Source organism: Choloepus didactylus, chromosome 5, assembly GCF_015220235.1.
Source record: "Choloepus didactylus isolate mChoDid1 chromosome 5, mChoDid1.pri, whole genome shotgun sequence".
Lineage (NCBI taxonomy): Eukaryota > Metazoa > Chordata > Mammalia > Pilosa > Megalonychidae > Choloepus > Choloepus didactylus.
The window spans coordinates 2,370,337-2,381,559 of NC_051311.1; the positions used below are offsets into that span (position 1 = coordinate 2,370,337).

Here is an 11,223-nt window from a genome sequence, read left to right on the forward strand (position 1 = left end):
CTTGAGGGCACTATATTGAGTGAAATAAGTCAGATACAAAAGGACAAATATTGTATGGTCTCACTGACATGAACTAATTGTAATATGTAAACTTACAGATATGAAATATAAATTACCAGGATATAGAATGAGGCTAAAGAATGGGGAGCGGTTGCTTATTATGAGCAGAATGTTCAACTAGGGTGAACTTAAGTGTTTAGAAATGGACAGAAGTGACAGTAGCACGTTATTGTGAGAATAACAGTGCTGAATAGTGTGTGAATGAGGTGGAAAGGGGAAGCTCAGAGTCACGCATGTCACCAGAAGGAAAGTTGGAGGTCAAAAGATGGGAATGTATAAACAGTGAATCCTGTGGTGGGCAATGTCCATGATTAACTGTACAAATATTAGAAATCACTTTCCTGAACTAGAACAAATATATGACGCTATAACCAGAAGTCAATAATAGAGGGGAATATAGGAAAAAAATAGACCTATTGCAAACTATATACTACAGTTAGTAGTATTTTAACATTCTTTCATCAACAGTAATGAATGTACTCTACCAATACTATGAGTCAACAATGCGGGGGTGGGGGGGTGGGTAGGGGTATGGGAGGATTTGAGTTTCCTTTTTTGTCTTTATTTCTTTCCTGGAGTAAAAAAGTGTTCTAAAAATTGAAAAAAAATAATTGTGGTGATGGATGCACAGCTGTATGATGATACTGTGGGCAATTGATTGTGCCCTTTGGATCTTTGGATAATTGTATGGTATATGAACAGTCTCAATAAAATTAAATTAAAAAAAAAAAAGCAACAGCCTCTTTGGGAATTTGTCTGGGTTAGGGATGGAGCTCTGTTTTCCCGGATAGTCGGGCCGTTCTGATCGGCAGGGTCCCTCTAAATAAGGCCCTCGCGTGTGACGCCCGTTGCTGGGTTGCTCTCGGCTTTCACAGCGGTTCAGACGCGGTTCTCGGCTGCTACTCCGGCGGGTGGAGGTCCCTCCTGGCCAAAACCAAAACAAAAAACAAAAACACAACACCTTTGAAAACTCTCGAAATTACCTGTCATTTTCTATATTGAGGACATTTAAAATGATACAAATACAAAGCTTAGGAATGGGCTTCGGGGCTTGAAAAATTTCTTTCACTCTATCTGTATTTGATGAACTTCTAATATATCATGTATCGTGAAAAGCACAATATACTTATGACATAAAATTATACTGTGCAGCTAATTATGTTAATCAGCAAACTGGTTTGGGTGGACCACTTTTCCTTTCTCGTGCATACTGTCAGATGAGGAAGCTAGGCTAGCTGCCTGGTGGGATGGTTAAGAAGTGCCGCCTGGGAAGGCTCCAGGAGAGGAGCTCAAGGCAAAGCTCTACAGCCCTGCAGGCCCCGGCCGCGTGGGTCCCACAGCTGCCCTGACACTACCTTTCCCAGGATACCCGGCAGCCCCGATGCAGGAGGCCTGGACCCAGGGTGAGCTTTCATGGCTTTTAAAATGGCAGCGCTGCTGTTTACCACCATTCCTAAATTTGCTCATGATTCTATTTTGTGCATTAAAAGACGAGGTGGCTTGATGGTGATTGGGGAAGGGGTGGGTAGATCTGTGGTGAAAGGTTCGGGATGGGACCCAGGGGCAGGTGTGTGTGCTCATGGCACTGATCTTCCAACTGGTCTGTGTGTTTGGAACTTTTCATAATAGCATCTTGTAAAGCAGTTCTGTTTCAACAGAGTAGAGCTGTTTTCCAGCCCAGGGCTCAAACCAAGTTCTGTACAAAATCTCAGAATCAGGAATGCCAGCTTCTGTTACAGCACTTACCCTGAAGCAAATATATCCCCGTTTATAGATTAGCCTTAGGCTTCTAATCTCAGTGAGCAAATATATCCCTGTTTATACTCAGTAGATTAGCCTTCCTGGTCTGTGAAAACTAAATGAGAAAGCCAACGTATCAACCTGTGCACGACAATTAGAGATGTACCTAGGATGGAAGTGAGTAAAAACAAGTTCTGAACACCCAAAAATGCAGTTTTTTAAGATTGTCCTTCTGGTTGTCAGAGAACTTAAAATGAGTTTTAAGAGCGTGATTTCTAGATTCATGACATTGTGCAAATACAAAGCATGCGAATGTTTTAGAAGCTACCACACTTTCATTGATGAGCACATCTTCAGAGATAGTATTTGTAGTTCTAGGGTGAAACAGCTTCAATTATCATTATTTATTCTCCATCAGAAAGAGTGCAAACCTTTTTGTAGTAAATACAATTTTTCAGTAAATATAATTTTGTATGGTCTTGAAAACCATATTAAAAGCTCCCACTGTTCCAGCGTCTTTGAATCACGACATTTTGAAGTTGGTTTCTGACGGCCTCTGGATATCCGTGGTGAGTCCGAGTGGGCCTGGGTTCTTCAGATGGGACGTATCGGGAAATAATGACCACAGTGAGGTGCTCCCCGCCCTCTCCCCGTGCCTTGGCCACTCTGGCCGTAAGCCCGGCTGCCTCGGGCTGCCCTCCGTCCTTCGGGCTCTGCACTAACGATGTCGTCCTCACCCAGCAGGGCGAGCCCCCAGCTCATGGGCCCGACGGGCACCCCCATGAGCCGGCTCCGGACGCTGCGTGGAGTGGCCAGCCAGCCGGGGGCCAGTCCGCTTCAACCGTCCAGCTGGTAGGTGCTGAGCTCATCCCTTCCTCCCTCCCTCGAGGGTCAGACGGACGCCAGAGGAGAGCCTCGCTCCCGACTGTCTGCTCTCGGCCATGGTGAAACCGTTTGGAAACCTTGGCCACGCACCTGGGAGCTGTTTTAAAACACAAAAAGCATTTTCCATAAACCCAAACCCCAGCTCTGCGCAGCACCCGAGCCACGTCTGGATCCGAGCGGCACGATGCACATCTCCGCAATCATTTGGTTCACAAGTTTGCATCAGCCGGTGCCTTTAGGTTTTCCATTCCAAGGGGTCCTCAGCCGGGGCTCGTGGCTGCACACAGTTATTCGGAGCCTGGCGGGGTGGGTGCCCACTTGGTGATGGAGGGGAGGCCGTTCCTGCCCGGGGAGAGGTTTCTGAGCCGCCTTCTGTTCCATATTAAAATCTTCCACGTTAATTCTCAAAACGCAATCTCCCAGCAGGCTTACGACGACTTGCCCATTCCAATTCTAAAAACAGCTAACAAGGAAAAGGACAGGAAAAATAGGAAAGTAAATTATGCTATTGTTAGAAAACTTGCCTCCTTGCCCTGGGGCGGGGGGCTCACAGTTGGGGACTCGGGGTGAGGACGGGTGAGCGGCCCCCGGCGCCTCTGCTGATGGAACCAGGGTCCGGAGACGCTGTCCAGAGCTGGGGCAGCTCGGCGATGGCCGCGAGGAGCCTTCCTTTAATCAGGGTTTCCAAAGCCCGTTGCGTTTAATGTTCAGACAGTTTAAATGCAGGTCGGAAGCTGATACCTTCAGGCTGGAATTCCTTTCACAATCTCTGTAGTGCGGGCTGTGTTCCTGCTGTTTGAGGTTCTGGAGAAGCAGCAGCACACAAGCCATCCTCAGACAGCTCAGCGAGCTCGGGCTGTTTGAGCCCCCTTGCCCCCTGGCACAGTCACTCTGCTTTTGTTATTTAAGCTGCGAGATCAGCCTAAAGTGGCTAGAAATGATAAAACTTCTAGGATTGTTTCCTGGGTTCAATTCCCTGCTTTTCAGGAAAGTGTTGGTTGAAGGAAAGAAGTTTTGGATGTTTGCCTTTAGATTCCTTCACATGCTATGACAATATGTAGCTTTCTTGGGAAATCATATGGGAACTCCTGTTTCTTAATAGAACTGTAGGGACTTTTGATTATAATCCAAAATGTAAGGGGATGACACTTTTGTTGTTTCTGCATCCACAAACTCAGACCACCTTCCCCAAAGTTGCCTTGGTCACATCTTTTGAATAGCTGCTGTTGTTCTGACATACAAGCTTTATGTTTACGTTCTCTGTTTTATATTTTAAAAAGTTACTTGTGTCTCACAATAAATTTATCTCAAATTTTCCATGACTTTACATGATAGAATTATAAGAATCTGGGGCATAGAGCAGGAAAATGCCCTCCTGAAATTGAACTATGAGTCAGTCTCTGAATCAAAATCATGCAACCTTAACTCATAATATGGGTGTCAATTTCAAAATCTCGCTTCTTTGTCATATGAATGGATGAACAATTTTTAAATCGATTATGTTACATCTTATTGATCTACTTTTTAAGTTGGCAAAAGTCTGGTACCGAGTGGTAGAGCAACAAAAACTGAATATTATACTACCATGAACAAAACAAAGTGTTGAGTTTGTGGTTTTCTTCTCCATCTAGAACATACCATCTGCCTAAAGGTCAGGAAACAAAGCCATGATCCGTGATCCACCGTACAGAAGTAGGGCCAGATTAGGTCAAGAAGCATTTTTTTTTTCCTACCACTTTTGAGTTTCCTAAAGGCTTTCACAGTTTAAGAGGCTGAATCACAAGCTGTCTTGTAGCCTCTAGCTCTCTGTGGAAGATTCTGGTCTACATGAGACTGATTTTCATCCAAATGTAGACAGTGCAAAAAGCACATTCTGCTCCCACTTTCAGCTTTACCATCTAAGATTCTGCAACACAGAAGATCTAATAAACCTCCAGAATATTAAAATGCCTTTAAAAAATCAGCATAACTCTTTAGATGTTTCATTTTTCAACCAGATGATGACTTGTGCTTATGTTTTGTTTTGTTTTGTTTTGTTTTAATTTTAAATAGGAAAGTCCAGAGGACTCTCAGGCAGCTGAAATTCCTACAGGTGATGTGACAGCCTCCAACAGGAAATGTGAGTATCAATTTAAAAAGCTAAACTTTAGAAAGTTCCATAGACAAAGGGGAGGTCTGTTTTCAAATAAATGTGCCAAAACCACGTAGGTCTCATCTTGGATACGTATCTCATTATTGAAAACTTTGTAATAAAATTGTTAATTAAGATCCCCTTTCTATCAATTTCTCAAATGTACTACAGATTTATACCAACTTTATTCTATTCTTTAAAAATTGTTCAAAATTGATCCTCTGAAGGCTTCAACTCGTATGAGCACGTGTGCTCACATTTGCTGTCCAGTTCTGCCTTCAGGACATAAACATACTTTTCTTCCTAAATTTTTAGTTCCAGGAGTAATTCTGGAATGCTCTGTGCCCCGGGGTGGGGCAATAAACTTTTTTTTTTTTTTTTTTTTAAGGAAGAGGAGAGAAAGCAGGGAATGGAGGCTACCCTGGGGTGTTACAATGGTCTTGTTCAAATACTCCATAGGCCTGATAGCTTTCCACTCAGATTTTGAGCTCAGCATACAGTGTGGAGGATGAACAAATCCAAATTAGATTACTCAGCTGCCCTTTGCCAGGGGCATATTGAGTTAGCTTCAAATATTCGATTACTTGTTTTATATTACCTATGAGCTGGACACAACTTGTGTTTCAAAGACAGGATCTGAAAATGCTGTCCACAGACTGGTTTAAATAAACAAAAAGCAAAAGGATCCAAGTCCCAGCCCATGTTTCACCATGGAAATCCTCTGATAGCTCAGAAATCTGGCATTCAATTTGCCTACGTAAATGAAGGTAAAAGAGTATTAGATAATGTTGTAATGAGAATATTAAATTACCAGCAAATGTCTCTCATTATCTCCCTCCAAATGATGCTTTAATTATTCTAAATATTATAAAACTGCAGTGTGCTCTGGTGGCTTCCATGCAAACGTGTATATTTCCTTTGTGTATTCATGATCTGACATTTAGAAACCTGTAATCAGAGATAGGAAAATAATACACAACAAAAATGCTCAAACTGTTCCCTAGCAGAGAACATACTGGGTAACAATCTTCCATTTGAATACAGGCTGCTAACATCAGAAGGACACAGAGGCATATGGAAACCTCAGTTTTATTTGTGGGCTGCACATCATCAATTGCATTACTTTAAATTTTTTATTTTCTTTTCACAAAGATTTTTAGAAGTCAAATGTGCCGGCCACCCCTGTAGTGCAGGTGACCCAGCTGCCTCCTGGCTCATTGTGGGGGCTTCATCTGGTGTTTGCTTTGTGCTGTGGGATGTGAAATGAGTCAAATCATATCCCCAAATGAAACAGGAAATCAAGTTTTAATCTTAGACCATGTGACCAATGGAAGTGAGGACATAGCCTCATCCCACAGTCATTAGAATAATTCAATCAGTTTGAGCAGGAACAATAGCTACTACTTCAGCTGCTGTGGTGAAAGTACATATGCAACCAATAATCGATGGAGCTTTAGACAATGATAATTGATTTCAGTGATAGATCTTCACAAATGAGATATCAGGACAGTTTACTATAGAATACGTGCTGTCCTCAAAATACTTTTTGTACTTCTTCCCTGCTGTTCAGCTCCCAAATCAGTTTATAATAATATACAATTTTAGGTTTTTTAAAACAGTACTGTCCATTAAAAGAACTGAGCCCTAATTTAACCATTATGACCTAAATTACTTCATTGACTCTGCTCCTCATCAGATACTGTGTACTATGGAACCAAATTTCATAGAAACAGAAGCCTCTGTTTATGCCTCTCAACGTCTAGCTGGTCGAGTCCCTGAAGTTCTTTTGCAGTCGGGCAAGAACATTAAATGATGATTCCAGAGCCAGCTAGAAGCGTCGACAGGAGGGTTTGGTGGTGGTTCCGTCGGCCACACGCACAGCCGGGAGGGGACGGGCCCTGCCGAGAGCAGTGAAGCGCCGCGTGCTGCGAGCGCGGGGACAAGCATCGTGGAGGGAACAGTGGTGGAACAGAATCCTTTGAAAGACATTTGCGGGGAGGTTCTTAAAATAGTTTCAGATGCTTTACAGAAGCCATGCAGAAAGGACAGCAGTGATATTTGGGGAGATTATCACAATATCATTTTTGTTTTCCCATTAGCCTATCTGGGCAAGGTGATAAAGCAGTGGAGCCAGTGCATCATTTATCTCACCATTAGTCTGACCAGTTAGGGAAATGGGGCAGACGGGCAGCGTTCCGGAGACCGTGTTTGCCTCTCCAGCCCTGACTTGTCCTGAGAGCTGGGACCAAGCAGGTTTATTTAATGAGACCCCACTGCCTGAGGCTGTCAGGGGAAGGGGGCTGGTGGGATTGTGGGGCTCCGGGCACAGCCTCTCCACGCTGCCCGCACCCCACTGGCCCTGCAGGCGACACTGCGAGCAGACTGGCAGTCATGCTCCTCATGGGCAGCGGCCTGCACACCCTCGCGGACGGCCTCGCGCTCGGAGCCGCCTTCTCATCCTCGCCCGAGACGGGAGTGACCACGGCGATCGCCATCCTGTGCCACGAGATTCCACACAGGATGGGTGAGTCTGACTCGGACCCGCTGCTCCTGGCTGTGGAGGAAGCCGTGGTGTGGTCCGGCCGTGGGGTTTTAGGCTCCTTTACAGACACAGGTGAAGACTGTCCCGCCACGGTTTATTGAAACCGTTACAAGAAGGGGGCCAGGAAAAGAAAATAGCTGTGTACCTTGGGGTAAAATTCAATTAGATTCTTTTACAGTGTTTCCAGGACCAGAAGTGACTTTTTGAGGGGGTTTTGGAACATTCTATGTGGGAGGAAGTCATTCAGAGGAAGTTCGTTTTAAAGAATTTTGGCCAGGACTTTAAAATCCGCATGTTAAATGTGGGGAAAACATGAGGAGAACTCTACCCTTAAGACGGGAACTTGACTCTTTATGTCAGCAATCAGACCAATGACATAAAATCACATTGAAAGGGAAACCAAGCCATGGTTTCATCGTCCTGATTTATACAAAATGTTTGAAGCCAAGCGTGACATCGAAACGACAGGTGTGTGGGGGAGATGCACATGAGGCTCTCTTCCCAGACAATCTTAATGGCCCCATAATCCACATCCCGCCTGCAGGGAACAAAAATGGGCTGAGGACGGAAGGGCCCCGGCTGGGAGACCCAGACGGAGCAGAGGCTGCCCGGGCCCCCGGGAGAGGCCTGTCCACAGCCCCTCCGTCCCCACCTTGTGGCCTGCAGCGCCCTCGGCCGCCCCCGCCCCTGCCCAGCCCCCTGTCCGAGGCCTGCCCAGCTCAGCCCTGGCACAGCCCCCTGGGGCAAGGCGGCCAAAGGCCTTCCTGACTCCCTGGGCCGGGGGCTCCCCGGGCCCTGCTCTTAGCCACTGTGATAAGAACGCCAGGCCCGTCCCCACCAACCACAGACTGGGTCCCGGGAGCCCGGCCAAGCAGAAGGCTTAGGCCCTGCCCGGAGGAGCCACCTCACAGAGGAACTGGGAAGCTGAGTCCTGGCCTGTCCTCCACGGCATTTCAGCCTCTTCTCCAGCCTCGAAACGTTAAGAAATAGAGGCTCTAAAATTTACTAATAGGTTATTCTTTGGGAGGAAAGGGGTGGTGAGAACAAGGCCGTTTTCCTGTCATTGCCAAGGCAGCAAAACAATTTTTGCAATGATTGTTAAATCTCATACCAACTAGTTTTCTTTCTCCCCAGCATTACCCACCTGAGTAAGTAGAGCCATGTCGTGCCCACTGTCCCCTGATTTCAGCTGGCAGGTTCCAGGCAAAAAGATGTGGCACTCGGGGAGAGCAAGTGACTTGGCTTTGTTTTTATCGATATTGGAAATGACCCACCCGGGACATCGGGAACTAAAGCTGTGTCCCGTATCTGTGCAGATGCCAGCCTCAGGGCAGCAGGGACAGGGCACTCGAAAAGCTACTTCCCGACAGTATAGTAGCTGGCCAGGCACCCTAGAAACATAGAGGAAACCACTTTACCATCAGGTCAGTCAACTTGACTCATAAAGTTGGTTTCAACTGCTGGAATTTGAGATACTCTAACAGCACATTTCTTCACCAAAGAGACTGGCCTCACCAGTGAAGTGACACTGGTGTTTTCTTTTCTTTGTCCTGAAACTCCAGGGGACTTGGCTGTGCTCTTAAGCTCTGGACTTCCCATCAAGATTGCCGTCCTGATGAATTTCCTAAGTGCTCTAACTGCCTTTGTAGGACTCTACGTTGGCCTCTCGGTATCAGCTGATCCACATGTTCAAAACTGGATCTTAGCGCTCACTGCCGGAATGTTCTTATATTTATCTCTGGTGGAAATGGTAAGCTTTACCTTTCTATTTCGCTTTTCTAAACAGTGAAAATGTAAAATAGGCAAAAGGCAATCAAATGGGAGGATATATGGGGAGAAGAGAAGAATTTAGGTGAAAATATGAAAGAACAGGAACTACCCTGCATGATCTAAGACGGTACATTGTGGGCAGAACATAATTTGAGACAGAGAAATTATTAACATTCATTTAGTGAATATAAGTGGACTGAATGAGGCATCAGAATTGTCAAAAGTCATCAACAGCTCCTTTTGATCCAGCCTTGCATTTACGTTTGATGCCTACACTTTCAGCTGGAAAATACAAAGTTCTATTAAAAAGCTGGGTCTTTTGTTTATACCAGACAAAACAGTTTTACCAAATGTGTCGTTGAAATAAACAATCGTTTGACTTAATTAACCAACTATATTTATCAAGTATCGATTTCATCTTTAAGTTTTAATTGCCAAAGGGCTGTTCTACCTTGTGAAATGAGGAAGACGATTATCATAACATCAAGTCACTGAAATTATGACAAGCCTGGCTCACCCTCCATATTCTTTTGAAGGATCAGACCTGGGAAATTTCAACCTTGTTTGCCTCTTCCAGTTCTGGTCTCCACAAGATAAGCCAGTCTTTTGCAGGGAGGCTCTCCATGGGACTTGTTTATAAATCCCATGTCACGGTGAGTGCCGTATTGGTGACCGTCTCACGTTGGAACCAGGCAAATGCAAATGGCGTAAAGTAGCAAAATGCACTGAGGCTGAAATCAGCAGAACACCAATCCGAAGGGAAGCCAGCTACGTTCTTACATAGTCCTGCAGCAGATGAAAGAAAGACGAGGTGCTCTGTGGGCCCGGCCCGGTGGCTTGGCAGGTGGTGTGGTGGAATCTATTGTCCCGGAGTGAGTGAGCAAAAAAAGTGTCCTAAGGGAAAAACTGGAAGCCAGAACCAGGACAACAGAGAGTTCTTGAAGGAGACTTCAGTTTTGGCTCCGTCAAAGGAAACACCTCACTTCCAAGCCCAGGTTAGCTTTTCTTTATTCTCGTGGGATTCGAGTAGACGAGGTCAACACCAGATGTGCGTCCATGTTCAGAAATGTTCTTCTCTGTGGCTTATGAAACAAAAGCTCCTCATATTGACAGTGAAGAGGTGGACAATATTGGAGAATTCTAGCCCCTTTTCTGCCCAGACAGAACCCTGCAAACCTTCTGGTTGGAGAAATCTGGATTTCCAGCCTCTCCTGACCTCCAATACAAGTTGTTCCCAGTCGTTCAACAAGGCGCACTCCCCTCCACTTAGAATGTTTGCACATTATCCTGCAACTCCCCTGACGATGCTGATCTGCAGCTCTCTGTTGGCTCCTTCTCTGGCTTTGCGGGTCAGCAGGTGCCAATGCTGTGCTCCGTTGACGCTTATTCTGCTCTTGACACGGAGCGGCTTCCTCTTCCAGAGTGACGGATGGATTCGCACGTAGGCAATCATCCTTCTCTGTTTCAGGGTCTCCTCTCCCGAGAGCCATCTGGGAAGGTTACTGGAACCTTCGAGCCCTGAGCCGATGACACACTTGCCCCTCCTTGTTTCTCCTCCTGGTCTTGCAGGGAAGCAATGTGGCTGATATCCTCTGAGGGTCCAACTAGCACAAATCTTGAGCTAACTGCAAATTATGATTAGCCATGGAAAAAGCAGCATCCTGGGAAAAAGATGGGAAAGAAAATCCTCTGAGCTTCCTGGGGCTCCTTCCAGTAATGCAGGCTGCCTGCTCTCCCGACCTCCTGAGCCACTTCTGGACAAACGGGCTCGCCCACCCGACGGCAAGTTTAACCCCCGCTGTCCTCTGAGCGCTGCCAAGGAAAACCGTGAGAGTGACCCGGGCTGACGGGGAGCACGTTAGTCTGCTGGCTGCTGGCTGAGCCCTGGGGACTCACAGCCACCTTCCGAGCGGGCTCACGTCAAAAGTGCAGCTAGAAGTCTGTTTTGCTCGTTTGTTTCAAAGAAATTGGGTGTGTTATTCCTAACTCCCCAAACAGAGAGAACTACAGCAACGATGGAGCCGTTAGCCACGAGGTGGACAAGGAGGATGTCTGCTCCTGGGAAAGCTGCTGACCCATCCTCGTGGCCTGCTGC

The 11,223-nt window shown here is 46.0% G+C and overlaps 1 protein-coding gene across 1 annotated transcript in view; it reads left to right on the forward strand.

Annotated features, from left to right (window-relative positions):
• Positions 1-11,223, forward strand: part of SLC39A12 (solute carrier family 39 member 12) — a 58,242-nt gene that overhangs the window by 30,525 nt on the left and 16,494 nt on the right. The window contains exons 8-11 of the mRNA XM_037837377.1: positions 2,542-2,652; positions 4,738-4,804; positions 7,182-7,340; positions 8,921-9,108. Of these exons, the coding sequence (XP_037693305.1) occupies positions 2,542-2,652; positions 4,738-4,804; positions 7,182-7,340; positions 8,921-9,108 (525 nt within the window). The remainder of the gene's footprint in view (positions 1-2,541; positions 2,653-4,737; positions 4,805-7,181; positions 7,341-8,920; positions 9,109-11,223) is intronic.